At 36.5% G+C, this 17690-nt stretch overlaps 1 protein-coding gene across 4 annotated transcripts in view; it reads left to right on the top strand.

Annotated features, from left to right (window-relative positions):
* Positions 1-17690, top strand: part of TNKS2 (tankyrase 2) — a 66136-nt gene that overhangs the window by 34808 nt on the left and 13638 nt on the right. For 2 of the 4 annotated variants that reach the window (XM_008270190.5, XM_002718506.6), the window contains exons 12-21: positions 222-393; positions 3249-3328; positions 5364-5509; positions 6085-6250; positions 7264-7483; positions 10097-10206; positions 10865-11053; positions 13337-13589; positions 14153-14235; positions 15311-15431. In XM_008270190.5, coding sequence (XP_008268412.1) covers positions 222-393; positions 3249-3328; positions 5364-5509; positions 6085-6250; positions 7264-7483; positions 10097-10206; positions 10865-11053; positions 13337-13589; positions 14153-14235; positions 15311-15431 — 1540 coding nt within the window. The remainder of the gene's footprint in view (positions 1-221; positions 394-3248; positions 3329-5363; positions 5510-6084; positions 6251-7263; positions 7484-10096; positions 10207-10864; positions 11054-13336; positions 13590-14152; positions 14236-15310; positions 15432-17690) is intronic. The other 2 variants (XM_070057626.2, XM_008270191.5) reach the window with 1 other exon arrangement.

Raw genomic sequence — 17690 nt, 5'->3', positions numbered from 1 at the left:
ATCTCAGGTTTTTAACCCAAAAGAGGATCTTCCTTCTGATGTCAACCTTCAGGGAATTGATGAATTTCTGTTCTAGATTTGAGAAGAAAAATACTTGTTTTGACACAGAATAATGGGCTTCATAAAAGAATGTTTGAGATTTTTAAATTAGTAGCAAACATTAAGTACATGATTTAAACTGTGCACTGCTGTCTAATTTCAATTTTTTCTGCATTGTTAAGGTTAATGCTCTGGATAATCTTGGTCAGACTTCTCTACACAGAGCTGCACATTGTGGTCATCTGCAAACATGCCGCCTACTTTTGAGCTATGGGTGTGATCCAAACATTATATCTCTTCAGGGCTTTACTGCCTTACAGATGGGCAATGAAAACGTGCAGCAGCTGCTTCAAGGTATTGAACGTTTCCGTGATATTAATTTTTTTTTTAATTAACCTTTAAAATTTTTCACATGTCAGGTGTGACTTCACTCATTATACCCTAAATCAGCTCATACTCAGTTCCCAGATGCCATTGTCATAATTATGATTTTGCTTCATTAGCATTTTCTACCCAGTTTTTCTGAGTAAATAGATAGCTTTCAAGTTTTTGTCAAGAAAGCTTTTAAGAGTAAGATATAGTAGTTGCTATTTCTTTTTTTAAAGAGGAAAGCTTAGAAGAGTACGGATCTGTTAGGACAGCAACCCTAATGATAATTAAGACTCTTAAGACCTAGTCCTGCTTCTTCACTCCTTTTTAGATCCTGCATGTTTAAAGGTATGTAGAGTTTGCACAAGGTCATCGACTCTGTAACTTACTAGAGCATGTTTAACTATTGAATGTACTTGTATTCATTATATTTTAGAATACTTAGATCAAATATCAGTATATACTTGGCATAAACATTTCATCCTAGAAATCTGATCTCATAACCTTTAAAGTATCGTTGCCTATATCTCTAGGTTTTTTTTTTAAGAAATTAATGGAATATCTTTGATATTCAGATGAGAAGAAATGTAATAGATCAAACCTTTTCTGTCTTTTAATAGTCAAACTTGATGGTATTCATACTTGTGATCTGGGAGCCACATTTTGAGAAACACTGCTTGAAAAGATGAAGGCAGGTTGACACTGTCTCTCGGGATCTGTCAGAACTGGATTACAAGACTGCTTTTAGGAATCCCTTTACTTTCCTGTATCCCACACATCAGTTTCAGTGTCATTTTGGGGGATGATAACACTAGTCCTGTTTGGTTGCTTGGTGAAGAATTTATAGTCTTGTAGATGTTATGCCAGTACTATTACATATAGCTTCACTTACCTTTCCAGGAGTTTGTTAGAATAAATAAATGAACTGTAATTTCCAGATCTGAGAGTAGCATGTAATTGTCAAATTACTTTCTAGAGAAGTTGGGCCATTTTGGCCAGCGCCGCGGCTCGCTAGGCTAATCCTCCACCTGCAGCGCCGGCACACTGGGTTCTAGTCCCAGTCGGGGCACCGGATTTTGTCCCATTCACTCCTCTTCCTGTCCAGCTCTCTGCTGTGGCCCGGGAGTGCAGTGGAGGATGGCCCAAGTGCTTGAGCCCTGCACCCACATGGGGGACCAGGAGAAGCACCTGGCTCCTGGCTTCAGATCAGCGCGACGTGCCGGCCACAGCGGCCATTGGAGGGTAAACCAACGGCAAAGGAAGACCTTTCTCTCTGTCTCTCTCTCTCACTGTCCACTCTGCCTGTCAAAAAAAAAAAATAATAAATAAATAAAAAAGAAAAGTTGCGTCATTTTATACTCCACTCAGAGTGTATGAAAGGACGTATTTCCCTTGTCATGTTTTTCTTAAGTGAATACGCACGTGTGAATTACAGAAGTAATTGGTAATTTTTAGTGCAAACTATAGATACGTGGTCATTGTAGCCCCCCCATTCCTTCTTTGAGTACTAGTAGATGATAAAAGAAAGATTTAATTCATGTTTGAGTAAGTTTGAACATATTTTTAATGTTTTTTTAGTCATTACTCTTCTGAGTGTGCAAATTGTTCATATTCTCTGCCCACTTGTCTGTTTAGGCCTTCTTGGGTTTTATAAGAATACCTTGTAGGCCAGCGCCGCGGCTCACTAGGCTAATCCTCCACCTAGCGGCGCTGGCACACCGGATTCTAGTCCCGGTTGGGGCACTGGATTCTATTCCGGTTGCCCCTCTTCCAGGCCAGCTCTCTGCTGTGGCCCGGGAGTGCAGTGGAGGATGGCCCAAGTACTTGGGTCCTGCACCCCATGGGAGACCAGGATAAGCACCTGGCTCCTGCCTTCGGATCAGCGCGGTGCGCCGGCCGCGGCGGCCATTGGAGGGTGAATCAACGGCAAAGAAAGACCTTTCTCTCTGTCTCTCTCTCTCACTGTCCACTCTGCCTGTCAAAAAAAAAAAAAAAAAGAATACCTTGTATATTAAATTCCTGTTAAGGTGCAGCATGTTGCCATTTAATTTTTCCATTCTATCCTTTGCCTTATAACTTTGTTTAATGGTATAAATATTTTTCTGACAAATATTTTTCCAAATCAAGTTTATTTGTTGGTTCTGCCTTTGGTTGTTCTAAGAAGCTTTTCTATTCCAAGATACAAAAACACTTACCTTGTTTTCTTCTAGTCCTTTTAGGGTTTAACATTTTATTTTTGAGTCTTTAATCCAGCTAGTTTATTTTGTTCTAAGGTGTATGGTAAATGTTTTCTCCTTTACAGAGATCTTAAATGAGCTACAAAAACAAAGTTTCAGATTTGGAAATGGCTTCAGATATCTTCTAATGCAACTTCTCTTTTTAAAACTGGAAAAAATCTGAGACTCAGGAAATTGAAATGACTTAGCCCAGTTCACATAGCTAGTTAATGGCACAGCTGTGGTTAGACTTCTGGCCATTGCTCTCCTGATACAATACTTTCTCCCCATTCCACATGGCTTCATTACAGAGCAGGCCATCTTTGATCACATAATTTATGTTTCTTTATACCTTTATGTGGTATTAATCACTTAAAATTTTTTAATCATTTAAATACTTTTAAATCACATAAGTCACTTTTGATATCATATATTTTTGATTTATATGTATTATCTTCCAAAAAGAATTTTAAGAGAGTCATGCTGGTTTTTTTCCCCATTATCATGGAGCTTTCCTACATAATCTACCAAACTGTAACAGTACTTTCTAACAAAAATGCTTCCCTTAAAGCTTGGCCTCATTTTCTAAATAGAAATTAATCACTCTTCCTGTTTTCTTTCTAGAGGGTATCCCATTAGGTAATTCAGAAGCAGACAGACAATTGCTGGAAGCTGCAAAAGCTGGAGATGTAGAAACTGTAAAAGTAAGATACGTTCTTGTGTTTTAACTCTTGAGTTTCTTATTGTGACATTGCTCAATCAATCTGTATTGTTAGAATGAAGAGCCTGGTTTATTTTTTGTGCCATAATTTAAAAGGTCAATAATATAATGTAATTCTCTGCACAAAAGGAGTACTGAGTAATGAAAGAAAAAGAAATACATTCCAGTAAATATTACATTCCCAAATTAAATAAACTTCATGTAATATCAAATGGGTTTTGTTTAAAGAACCTATTCATTTGTCCAATAAAGTTGTTGTCCAGTATTGTTTAATTATGAAACATAGGAAAAAAGAACAGTGTGTCACTTCTGACCAGATTTCTTTAGGTTTTTTCTTTTCTTTGCCTCCTTTACCACTCTATATCTAGTATTTGTACTGTAATAATTCAGTGTTACCACATGCCAGAGCCACTGTCTCCTAATAATCTTTAACTCATTGGCTTTTGTTGTAGAAACATGTATAATGTCTGACTGCCTTACCAGAAATTTGTTTTCCTTCAGAAACTGTATATTCAAGTAACTCATTCAGAAACTTGACATTTTGAAAAAGCAAGACTGTTTTACAATTCAACTAATATAATTTAACTCACCGTCTTTCATGAGTTAAATAATTCTTCAGTAATGTAATAATGTTAACTTTAATTTCCATAGCTAGTAGAAGAGAAAGTCTTGGTTGTTTTTTGCACCTGACAGACTCTCATGTCAGTGCTGGTCCTGTTTGAGAGGCTTCTGACAGACAATAAGTCACAGAGAGCTGTGTTTATTGACTTAGTTCTTGGCACAAGTAGCTTGCTCACCTTCTACCTCTCATATAATAGAAAATTTAAAATCTATGTGATTCTTTCCTGTTTTATCTGAATAGATAGTATACACAGCTCAAGCAACTTTTTTGATTTTTAAAGAAAAATACTTTAATACAGTCTTATAATTTGACATGCTTTGTCCTCATCTTAATTCTCCTTATGTTATAGACTAACAAGATATTGAAAGGAGGATTTTGTTTCTTTTACCAGTGAATTGTGGAGAAGCAGATTGCTTGAATTAAAGGGTTGTGAGCTGATTTCATTTTAAAGAGAAATGAAGAAAATTTAAAGGCAAATAGTTGAAGGGCAATTAGCTGATTTTTGTGGCAGAGAGGAAGAATGATAAAAAAAAAAACTATAAATGCCCATCCTCTCACAAAAAAAAACATGAAATCATGTTTAGTAAACAAAATATCAAAGGTGAAGTTGTTTCCTTAAAGTTGGAAGGAGGCTAGGGGAAGAGATAGAAGAGATGAAGTTTGGGGCAGGAATTGGCCTTGGAGAACAAAATAATGCCACTGCATTGAGAAAGGCCACCTCTGCCTGTGGTAGACATCGGAGTCAACTTATTCTAAAATCACCTGTTAGAAATGTACCTCTGTCAGCGTCTCTGTTCTTTACTGTCTCTAGGCAGGTGTCTGTGTGAAGCATGGGGACACTGACATCTGTACACTGCAGCTTTGGAAAGGAAGCCTTTTTCAGCTAGGCTTCCTCAGTTGAACCAAGAACATAGAAAACTGACTGTTTCCTTAATTTTTCCAAAGATAAAATCATAACCATTAGCACTCTGATGGTTGATTTATTCCAGTAGTGTGGCGTGATTCTCTACATGTAGTTTCACAGCTAGCAGCATCAACATCACCTGAGAACTTGTTGGAAATATAAGCTTGGAGGTCGTACTCCAGACGCACTGATTTAGAAAATAATGGGGCAGGAATCCGACGCACATGCAATTGTGAGAAACGCGTCTAGAGTAATACTTCTCAAACTTGGGTGTGCTTACAGATCTCCTCAGAGTCTTGTAAAATGCAGTTTCTGACTCAGTAGGGTAAAGGTCTGAGATTGTGGATTTTTAATAAGCCCCTCAATGTTGCTGGTGCTGCTGTGATCTCATGTACCTCTGCATATACAAATAATTCAGAAACATGAATTTTCTGCTAAATGAGTTGAAACACAAATATGTAGCATCGTGTGTGCACTTGTTCCCTCTTACAGAAACTGTGTACTGTTCAGAGTGTCAACTGCAGAGACATTGAAGGGCGTCAGTCGACCCCACTGCATTTTGCAGCTGGGTATAACAGGGTCTCTGTGGTGGAATATCTGCTACAACATGGAGCTGATGTGCATGCTAAAGACAAAGGGTAAGGACCAGCAGTTGCCTTGCCTCTCTTTTCTGTATCTTTCTCTGACATTTTTAGGAAAATCTGAAAACATTTTTATGATAGTTTAAAATTCTCTCCTCTGCCAGGGAAGTCTGTCTCCTAACATTGGCTTAAATACAGCTTCTTAAATCTATTTAAGATTTTATCATGGTTAGCATTTTATATGAAGATGTATTTGCCTAATGCCTTGCAATTATATACTGGTCAGAGAGATATGAACACAAATATATTGATTTTTCATGTACATTTCTGTTTTCATTGAAGATATTCAAGTTCTTCAATTTATGTTAAAGTTAGTTTTCATTAAACTTATGAATCCAGATGTTGAGTATATATTTCAATGTTTGTTAAACTCTCTGCATTTAAAATACTTTAATTTTCTCCCCAGACTCCTAAAGGAACTCCCATTTCTGTTTTCTATAGATTTAGGTTCTGTAGAAGTTAATCAGATACTTTCTTGCTCAGCTTACAAAAAATCTTTCATCAGTTATATATTATTCAAAGTAAAACACGTTGTTCTGTGGTATTATTGATCATTTCACTTTTCATTTCAGAGGCCTTGTACCTTTGCACAATGCATGCTCTTATGGACATTATGAAGTTGCAGAACTTCTTGTTAAGCATGGAGCAGTAGTTAATGTAGCCGATTTATGGAAATTTACACCTTTACATGAAGCTGCAGCAAAAGGAAAATATGAAATTTGCAAGCTTCTACTCCAGGTACATAGAAGTACTTACTGTGGACCATGAGAATTACACAGAATATGTTTTATGATTTTTCAAGTAACTATTATAAAATTAGTAAGAGGGTGAAAGGCAAAGTCAGCTAATTCTGTACCTAGACTTCAGAATGAATGTCAGTAATATATTTCATATTTAATCTACAAGTACACTTAGTTTTATATACAGACAATTACCATACTGTGCTAGTTCTGTGATTATTCTTATTTTTCCTGTTTAGCACTTTAACCTTGAAATATGTGATGAATTATGTAGTTTACAAGCCAAATCTATTTAGCATTGATAAAATTGATGATACAAGGGACTGGCGTTGTGGTGTAGTGGGTAAAGCCATCGCCTGTAACACCAGCATCCCATGTGGGTACCAGTTCCTGTCCTGGTTGCTCCACTTCTGATCCAGCTCTCTGCTAATGCACCCAAGAGAAACAACAGAAGATGGCCAAAGTGCTTGGGCCCCTGCTACCCATGTGGTAGATCCAGAAAAAGCTCCTGGCTCTTGGCTTCAACCTGGCCCAGCCCTGGCTTTGCAGCCATCCCGAGAATAAATCAGCAAATGGAAGATCTCTCTGTCTCTCCTTCTTTCTATAACTCTGATTTTCAAATACATACATAAATAAATCTTTTTAAAAAAATTTGATGGTCCTAGTTTAATATAGGTACCGATAGATATTTTACATTAAAAACAAGAAGATAACTTTATACTTTATTTTAATATCTGAAAAAGTAATAACAGTTTACATGACAGTTAATTTTTAGTGAGTTACATTATTTTTAACATAGTTTAAAATTTGGACTATATTAATACATTATAATAACCCAATATTTAACCTCTTCCGTGTTTTATAATTTTTTTGCATGTGAATTAAACATTAACAAAATCGTGTTCAACTTTAATCTCAAAATGATTTTCTTTGATATAGTTACATTGCTTGTTTTCTCATTGGCCAAAGCCTTGCTTAAGCCAGTTTCTTTTCTGTTTTTCACATACCTAGCATGGTGCAGATCCTACAAAGAAAAACAGGGATGGAAATACGCCTTTGGATCTTGTTAAAGATGGAGATACAGATATCCAAGATTTACTTAGGGGGGATGCAGCTTTGCTAGATGCTGCCAAGAAGGGTTGCTTAGCCAGAGTTAAAAAGTTATCTTCACCTGATAATGTAAATTGTCGTGATACCCAAGGTCGACATTCAACACCTTTACACTTAGCAGGTGAGTGAATGAAGTGTCATGGATTTAAGCTAGTGACATCTAAGATTCATTTTGCATGAACAAAATATTTCCTGTAACCAGGAAAAGTTGAATCAGGTGTCTTCTATCACCACCATTATACTTTCTAGTGTATTTGTATAGGGAAGCCATACCTGAAGCTGTTAAAGTTCCAGTTTACCTTAGGAGTGATACATTGCGTTTACTGAGAATAATTAAAGCAAGCTCTACCAATCAGTCATGTGTTTTGTGATCACAGCTGACCGTCACTATATTGTTTGAATTATCTTTGACGAATGAGTTTCGAAAAAATACTACTGCTTTAGACATCCTTCCTTATAGCAAACTAAAGCTTTCCATTCTCCTGATGAAGCTGCCAAGCAGAAGCAGGAAGAAAATGACTTTCAAAAGTTACATAAACTAAAAATTTTGACAAGTTACCGTTTTAGATTATAAGGGCTATCATGACAGAATACAGACACCGGGTGGCTTAAACAACAATTTATTTTCTCACAATTGTGAAGGCTAGAAATCCAAGGTCAGTGTGTCAGCAAGTGTTAAGGACACCTAGTCAGATATGCTCACCACAGTGGCCGCATTTTAGCTTAATCACCTTTTTAAAGGCCCTGTCTCTAAATACATTCACATTATAAAGTACAGGGGTTAGGGCTTCAGCATAAGAGTTTGAAGGGATAAGGTTCAGTTTGTAACATTTGTTCTAAGTTTTCATTAAAAAGTTGGTACAGTTTGCTTTGTTTTTCCTGAAAGTATACAGTATTGTGATTTCAGTATAGCTGTTTCAGCTACATTGAAGATGCCAGAAAATAAGCCACTTAAGTTGCTGAACTATAGATAATATCTTAGTAGAATTCTGTTACAGGCACAGTTGACTCATACAACTTTAAGATAAATATCCATGGTTTAAAAACAAAGAAAAGAAGCAGGCATTTGCCTAGTTAAGAATCTCCCATCTCATATATGACTACCTGGGTTTGATTCCCTGCTCCACTTCCCGCTGATACAGACCCTGGGAGGCAACAGGTAATAAGTGGCTCTAGTGGTGGAAGACCCAGACTGAGTTCTTGGCTCCCAGCTTTGGTCCCATTCCAGTCCCAGCCATGTTGCAGGCATTAGAGAAGTGAAACAGTGGATGGGAGCTCTGTGTCTCTGCCTCTCAAAATAAAAAGTTTTTTAAAAGAGAAAAGTAATGCAGGTATCTCTGCTACTTGTGCAATAACTATTTTCCATGCATTTCAGTCTTAATGTAGTGTAACTTAGTATGTTCTTGACATTTAAAAGATATTTTTGGTTATATATTATTTTAACCTTTATATTCTCACTCCATGTAATTTGGAATCTCACTGTTCAAGGACACAGATTATTCCATCTGTCTGTCTTTTAGAGCATCTTGGAAGTGATAACTCGTTAAGTGCTAAATATATGGAGAAAAACTGTTACTATTCAGCTAAAGGAATTTTCTAGTCCATGCAGCACAACATATGACTGTAACTGGAAATTGTGCTGCGCATACTCATATTAGCCTATATTTTTATTATAGCTTATCTAGAACACTTAAGCCTACTATTTAAGTCCATGTTGTCTTTGTAAACCTCAGATATGTTGTATACACAAAATATTTCTACCCACTTACATAGTGTTAAATTCTATACTTTGAGACTGGAAGGACTTTTAGATTAGTGTTTTTGATTTTTTGCTTGATCTTTCAAAATTCTTTTCTTTAGATTCCTCAGCAAAGGGATAAAAAATCACAATAAATTTGAATATCTGAACCATTTTAAAGTTTTAAATGATAATCTGTTTTTATTTTGATAAAGTTAAGTTCCAGATTTGCTTTTTACCTGTGATTATGTATCACGTAATACACACACATGCCTTATCCTAATAGCTGACAAGATGATAGTCCTGAGGGATTGTGACATGTTTCCAAAATGCTGAGTCTTACTGCATGGCTTCAGCAGCCCAGGTTCTTCTGCCAGACTTGCAGAGATGTGTACTTGTATGTACTCTACAGCAAAAAGCATCTCCCTGTGACTTAGAGCCCTGAAGCAGCACTCTGGTTGCTGTCTCCTGCTCTATGGCCATTTGTGTTCCTAATTTGACTTTTATATGATTGAGTGACTTGTGGCCCTTGAGACCATATACTGAGTTCAGGAAGTTCTATGTAACAACCATGAACAACCAGGACTTTGGTAGGAAGGTTTTTAAAAGATGTAAGTAAATAATCCATATAATCTTGGAAGTCTTCATAACCAATAGATGTCATCATCAAAAGCTTACAACTTGTGACCAGAGGGGAATTTTTTCCAGAAGATAAACTTTTAATAGACTCTTGTGAAGAATTTCAGAGTCATAAAAATTTTTTCAGAATGTCTCTGCTTTATGCATGTATATATATGAGTGTATTTTTTTATATTAACATGTGGAAGTGTATAACTTGAGGAAGAAAAATCACCCATTAAGAATGAATATAGATGGCTAAATGATTCTTACTCAGTGTAATGTATAATTTAACAGGGACCCTTGTAAATTGTCAAATGCCAATAAAATGTCATAAATGGTTAAAAAAAAAGTGATCTTATTTCTATTCTAAATTAGCTGGTTACAACAATTTGGAAGTTGCAGAGTATTTGTTACAACATGGAGCTGATGTGAATGCCCAAGACAAAGGAGGACTTATTCCTTTACATAATGCAGCATCCTACGGGGTAAGTTCTTGATATCTTTAAAGATGCATAGGATTTTCAAAGTCAGAATTGCAGTTCAAATGGAATTTAGCTCAACTTTCCCATTTTACAAAGTAAATACACAGCTAAATAACATCCAGATTTCACTTCTCAATCTATTGTAACCCTGCTCTGTGACATGCAGTGTGTTATCATTTGTTTTATTATCTTTCTTAGCACCTATCTTATTTTCAGTTAGGTGTTTATGATTTTGTTTTATTTGTTGGTGACTTGCAAACCCCATTGGTGTCACAGGAATTCATATAATTCATTGTTCCTGAAATAACCCTGAGTGTTGGAATCAGTATTATTCATATTCCACAATCTAGTTTGAATAATTGAGGAGGCTGGTAGTTTATAAATGGATGTTCAGTAGTTATAACACTGAATAAATTAGAAAACATTCAAGCTGTGTAGTTTCCTACTCTGTAGAGTTCTTTGCTTTATTCTACATAGTTTCTCAGGTTACTGAAATGTCTACTGTAATTTTAATCATCTACCCATTAATCATGATACTGAGAAGAAGGGATTTTTTTCCTTTCCGGAGTAAATTTAAACATGTAGAAGTAGGTACATAGCTAGTTCTTAAAGTGTGTTAAAATAATATTTCTGACTGTAACAGGAATATTTTCTTTTACAGCATGTAGATGTAGCAGCTTTACTAATAAAGTACAATGCATGTGTCAATGCCACGGACAAATGGGCTTTCACACCTTTGCACGAAGCAGCCCAAAAGGGACGAACACAGCTTTGTGCTTTATTGTTGGCCCACGGAGCTGATCCTACTCTTAAAAATCAGGAAGGACAAACACCTTTAGATTTAGTTTCAGTAAGTGATGGGCTCTTTGAAAAATCTCAATGCTTTCCTGACTTTTTGAAATTTTCTTGATAAATATAAAATGTTTTAGTGAATGTGGCAAAATCTGGTTTTTAGCCCAATCTTAAATTTAGAACTTCTTTGGTTTCATAAGATCAGTAAATAACAGAATTATCAGTCAGTCATTGTACTGAACAAGGTACTTCAGAAAGTTCATGGAAAATGAGATTAATACATTTATTTTGGTACAAAAATTTTGACATCCATGCATGGTTTCTTTCATAATATATAATATATGTTTTCCATTAATTTTTTGAAGACCTCCTATATGCATGGATGTCAGAATTTTTGTACCAATACAAACTTTGAATTCTGATTTCCCATGAAGTATTTGATGTGCCCTCACTCATACTTTGGAAATAGGAAGGAAAAGGACACAGTATAACTGCTTGCCTTTAGTTGGGAAACAAGTGGGCCCAGACCCTCTATGAATGCTGTTACTGTGCATATAGATAATGAAACTTACCCAACTGGTGTGCAGCCACAAAGCCTGCTATCAGTAGAGATTTCCTCCTGTCCTACCCTGCCTCCTTCGAAGTTGTTACCCTTTCAGCATCATTCATGAAACAAGCCTGTTGGTGCAGTTTTCTTCACAGAAGGAGCCTTTGCTTCCCACTGAAGCTTGTATAGGAATCTGTAACGTAGCTTCTGCCTCTGCTTTAGCCACTGTGATCCAGCTGCCTCTCTTGTCTCTACCACTGAGTACACTGATCAGAGCACTGGAAGAAAAGGAAGAAGAAAAAACTTTTTTAAAGATTTATTTATTTGAAAGTCAGAACAACAGAAATTCTCCTTTCACTGATTCAGCCCCCGTATGACTGCAATAGCTGGGACTGGGGCAGGACAAAGCCAGTAACTTCATCCAGGGTGCCCATATGGTGGCAGGAGTACAAGCACTTGGGCCATCATCCACTGCCTCCCAAGCACATTAGCAAGGAACTGGATTGGAAGCAGAGTAGCCAGAACTAAAACCATCACTTCAATATAGGATGCATGCGTCCCCAGCAACAGCTTAAACCTCTGTGCTGCAATGCCTGCCCCAGAACAAATTCTTTTACGATAGGAAAGAAGGGGTGTCTGTTCTACAGACTACTTTCTACTGTTCCCAGTTACAGTGAGCAGTTGATTTAGTTCAGCTACCTTGGGGTTTAAATGATTTTTCTTAGCAGGCTGGTAACCCAACCCTGTTTGCAACTTTATATCTTCAGGTAAATGCTTTGCAGTTCCAAACTACCTTATAAGTGAACGTAAGGAATTTACTCCACTTGTATTAGTCTACCAACTTCCATTGACAATGAAGCAAAAGGCTCTCGAGAACATGCCTGGGCTTTAGAATTAAGGAGACTTGGCCTAGAATTCCTGCTTTTCACTTATAGATGTACAGTCTTGTAAGTTGCCTAACCTCTAAGCCTTAGTTGCCACATATATAAATAGAGATAAAATATATGTGGTTAACATAGGAATTAAATGAGGTAATATACTTAAGTCCTTGGTATGGTATCAGGTACATAAAAAGCACACAATAAATGGTCCTGTTACTTTAAACAAATGTTATATACAAACGATGAGTGCCATGGAATGCACAGACCAGAGGGATGAGAGAGGTGAGGGCTGAAACAGGCAATAACCATGAAAACAAATATTTGATTTATTTCTTGATGAGTGTCTTGATTGAGCATTGTGAAAAAATGTTTGTGTCACTAATTAAATAAATAGAATAGCAAATTTGGGTATTTTTTTCATTCTAGCAGATTTGGTGAAAATTATTACTTTTGTGACAAAAATTTTTTCTCAGTTTTGAGGAACAAATACATTGCTGAATATTTTATAACATACAGACAATTTTGTTTGCTAACATTTTATATAGGTTGAATTATTTCAGAGTATATAATAGGATTGAAAGCTCTTTTTAAATGGTATTTCCATATTTTAAAATGGTATTTCCATATTTCATTTCAGTGCTTTTCAGTCATGGTATCAAACTTAGGATTTTGTTCTTTCTTTGCCACATTTTATGGTTTTATTTCAATTTCATTGCATGTGTTTTGGGAAAGATGTTCTGAATTATCATTTATTAATAGTAATTTGGCTGAATATCAACCTATTCACTTTTTAAAATAATTTTTATGTGATAATTCTGGTGCAGATCTCCTGGCTTTGTCATATATTAAAATACATTTTATTCAGTGTAATAAAACTGTTTATGACAGATTTCATTTCTGACTTGTCCCCTAGGCAGATGATGTCAGTGCTCTCCTGACAGCAGCCATGCCCCCTTCTGCTCTGCCTTCATGCTATAAACCTCAAGTGCTCAATGGTGTGAGAAACCCGGGAGCCTCCACAGATGTTCTGTCTTCAGGTCCATCCAGCCCATCAAGCCTTTCTGCAGCCAGCAGTCTTGATAACTTATCAGGGAGTTTTTCTGAACTGTCTTCAGTAGTTAGTTCAAGTGGAACAGAAGGTGCTTCCAGTTTAGAGAAAAAAGAGGGTGAGACAATCCGCAAAAATAACAAATAGCCCACATTTGTCATTTGAAATGTTAAAAGGCCTTTTTTAACCTGAAATATAGCTGCTACTATCAAATTAATTTACATGACCTAAAAGTTTTAACACTCTATTGTTTACATTATTAGAATTTCTAATGAAACTTTTTTCATCCAAGTACATAGATGGTGAGTCCTGCCTACTCACTAGGTGCAAACCTTTTGCCTGTCAAAATTCATCTCACCCTGCAGCGTGGAACTTGTTAGTATATACATGTTAGTGAATTAGATTACATCCTAAAAAATAGGAAGACTGATTTTAAAGATACAGTCAAACAGAATTCTAAAACAAAAAGCTAATTTTTATAACTTGCAGACACCCCATTGGTTAACTATCTTGTTAATTTCATAGCTTTATATTTTTTTATGTTCAGTATTCTGTTGGTGGCTATTAATATTTTATTTCATATTCATATACATAGTAATATCGCAAAACCTTGCTGTTATAATGTTAAATATACACTTCTGATGTGAAATTTTATTTTTTCTGTATTTTGTTATTCTCCAGTTCCAGGAGTAGATTTTAGCATAACTCAGTTTGTAAGGAATCTTGGACTTGAGCATTTAATGGACATATTTGAGAGAGAACAGGTGAGTAGATTAACTGTTTAACTCAATTTAGTGTTTTACGGAAACTCTAGGAAAATTTGGGACATATTTCAAATGCCATGAATTGTGTAAGCTATTGGGGAGAGTTGTTGTTTTAAAGAAACTGAAAATCAGCCACTGTTCTAATTTGGCTTATCTTGGAATTTACATTTACATGATATGCATGTAAAGGTGGATTTTGTAGTGGTAGCAGTGGTATAGTACAATAGCTTTCTTAAATGGAAAATTTAGCTTATTCAATCACTGAAATAAGTTATCCTTGAACTCTCTGTTCAGCTCTGTTGTGTCAGTCGCTACTCCCTCTAAACTTAGGCTTTGCTAACTGCTATGGAAAGGTATATGGACTTGCCAACAATATATCTGTGCCTTTCTGAGCAGTCCCAGTTTAAAATACTGTGTCAGAATACATTTGCTGATTTATTCAGAAAATACAGTTACTGCAGATTTGTACCTTAAAGAAATTTTAGACTTGTTGGACCAAGAAAAAGAACATGTGAAGAATTAAAGTTTGGCATAATTTTAGAAATTCAAAGATGGAAAAGATTACTTTCAGCTGGACTATGCAGGGAAAGCTTCAGGAAGATGTATGAATAAGACAGGATAAGTCCAAATAGTATCTTCTGTTTAAAATATAGTGTTAGTTTGAACAATAATTTTGTTAGTTTGAACAAGGGTATAGTACATACTCCGGAGAAACCATTAAAGACATTGTGTAAATAAGAGTAGATGTAAACTGATGATGGAAATGTTTAGTGAGAAAAATAAAGTAGCATACTTAAAAGTGATGAATTTGAAAGTGTGTTTTTGTTTAACAGTTTAGTTCTGTTCAGGTTCTTAACCTAAATGAAAATCATTATTTTTTGGTTGTTACTTAACTCGCTGTTTCACTCCAACGTTTCCAGTTAATTTTAGTTGAACAACTGACTTGTTTCCATTTCTAAGCTGCTCAAAGTAATTCGAAGTAAATACATGAATCTAACACATATGAGAATACCAGTATTTGAATGTCCACCAAATGAGTAAGCATTCTAAATAGTTTTATCTTCTTTTTTGTAAGATCACTTTGGATGTGCTTGTTGAGATGGGACACAAGGAGCTGAAGGAGATTGGAATCAATGCTTATGGACATAGACACAAGCTAATTAAAGGAGTTGAGAGACTTATCTCTGGACAGCAAGGTATTTCATTTAATAATTATTGTCATCAGTTTAACAGTTTGCACAAAGGCAGGCCCTCGTGTATGAAGTGATAGTTTTTGAATCTGTATGACTGAATAATGGGATCTGTTTAATAGGAAAAACACTAATTAGGATTTAGGAAACCTAATATCCACTAAACTTTCTGAGCTGCTGCTGTTCACTATGTGAATCTTGGTAAAATTTTTGAGCTGTTCAGAAATTTTGGGATTGCTTTAGCTGTTGAATATTAGGAAATTTGATGAGATGATTCCTGACATAGTTATTTTATGATTCTAAAGTATCTGAAACATGAATTAACTCATTTCCTGTGGTAATAGAATAGCTAATAATAGGTTTCAGGCTGGCTCATAAAATGAAGTAGTAAATTTCTTTCTGTCCCTCCTTCCCTCCCTCCCTCTCTTTAAAATTTATTTATTTGAGAGGCAAGGAGGGAGGAAGGGAAGGAGAGAGGGAGGGAAAAAGGAAGGGAGGGAGAGATCTTCCACCTGTTGGTTTACTCCCCAAATGGCTGCAATGGTGAAGGCTGGGCCAGGCTGAGGCCAGGAGCTTCTTGGAGCTTCTTCCGGGTCTCCCACATGGGTTGCAAGGGCCCAAGCACTCAGGTCATCTTCCACTGCTTTCCCAGGCACATTAGCAGGGAGTTGGTTTGTAATTGGAGCAGTCAGTACTCAAACCGGGGTCCATATAGAATGCTAGCAATGCAGGCAGCGGCTTAACCTGCTGCGCCACAGCACCAGCCCTTGTAGTAAGTTTCTTAAACAGCTAAAAATAAGAACTCATGGAATAAAAATACTGGAAAACAATGTTGCTGCAGCTGAGGAAAGTAAACCAAAAAAAAAAAAGTTGAAAAATTATTTTAATACTCCTTAACATTGGTTTAGCAAAAATACACTTCATGTGTACCAGGTCTGGGTTTAGAAAGATGAATTGTTTTGTTTTAACCTCTTTTTCAAAAACATATTATAATTAAAGTCTTGTCTGTGCAACTAGAGTTAAAGAGAAACTGCCTTTTGCAGAAATGAAGGAATTTTTAGGGATGAATATGTGCTAACCTGAGTCCACCTCTTGAAGAAATAAGAGCACATCCAAAATTAGGTAATGGTAGCTAATGAATGATTTAAACTGATATTCTAGAATGAGATCATTTTAAGGTAGATGTACCTTACTTGCTTGGTAGTGACCAGAGCAGAGTGTTTTAAATGTGAGATAGTCTTGGCTCTTTCTAGGATAATAAAATTTTAGAAGACGAATCGGCAGGAACCCTAGAATATCAGCATACAATATAAATAACATTAAAAATAGAAAGAGGAAATAGACCCCAGTTGTAGACCACCATTGTGACTCTGCTAGAATAATACCAGTCTGCTGTGATAGCAGTTACAGGGGAGTACTGGAATAACAGGGTCTTTTAGGAAAGAGGCAGGGTGAAAAGTAAGGCAGACAGGTTTGGTTTTTCTTGTAAATTTTTTATCTTACATTTATTTTACAAACCCTGATGTCAGGGACTGACTTAGGAGGGAGCTGCTCTGCCACGCACAAAACCCAACCCAGAAGTAGGTCATCTGTGAGTGGTTTAGCACCAGGTTCTTCACAAACAAGCACTGTGGGTAGTGCTAGATTGCAGCCCCTCTTCTGGCGGCACCCAGTTCCCAGGACAAGAGCTCTCCTCACCTGATCCCAATCTCAATGTGCAGTATGTCTGCCAGCGGGGGATCAGCTGTCCAAGGCCAACCGAACCTCTACCGTTTTCCTTCCGCCTGTGCAAAATTCTGATTTAGAGGCTTCACCCCTTTGACTGCTCAGCCAAGCGTGTGTACCAAATGTCTGAACCTGTTTTTGTGTATTAAACACATCATAGTAACCAGGACTGCATTGAAAGTATACAAATAAAGATACTGCCTCCAGAAGCATAAGTGACTCCATGCCTTCTCTGTAGTCCTGCTGTCACTGAAACATAAAGCTACAGTTGTATAGAAGCACTCATTCCCACTAGAAGAAACTGTCCTAGGACAGAATGGTTGTGTCTGATCCAGCCTATCAGCATCAGTTTCCTACACAAGATTACACTTTCCCCATCTTTATTTGAAGCCAGTATTTCATAGTTGTGCCTGATTTGCAAAGGGGAACCATTAGCTACCTATGGTGATCTTCTAAGTCTTAATTTTGCTGACTTACCTATCATTCAGCACGTTGAGTCACTAGATTACTGGAGCTGATTTTTCAGTAGTGATAAACATC

This window comes from Oryctolagus cuniculus, chromosome 15 (assembly GCF_051225735.1).
Source record: "Oryctolagus cuniculus isolate XC-2025 breed Fujian yellow rabbit chromosome 15, ASM5122573v1, whole genome shotgun sequence".
Lineage (NCBI taxonomy): Eukaryota > Metazoa > Chordata > Mammalia > Lagomorpha > Leporidae > Oryctolagus > Oryctolagus cuniculus.
The sequence above is the reverse complement of the archived record's forward strand: the minus strand, read 5'-3'. Positions and strand labels throughout refer to the sequence as shown.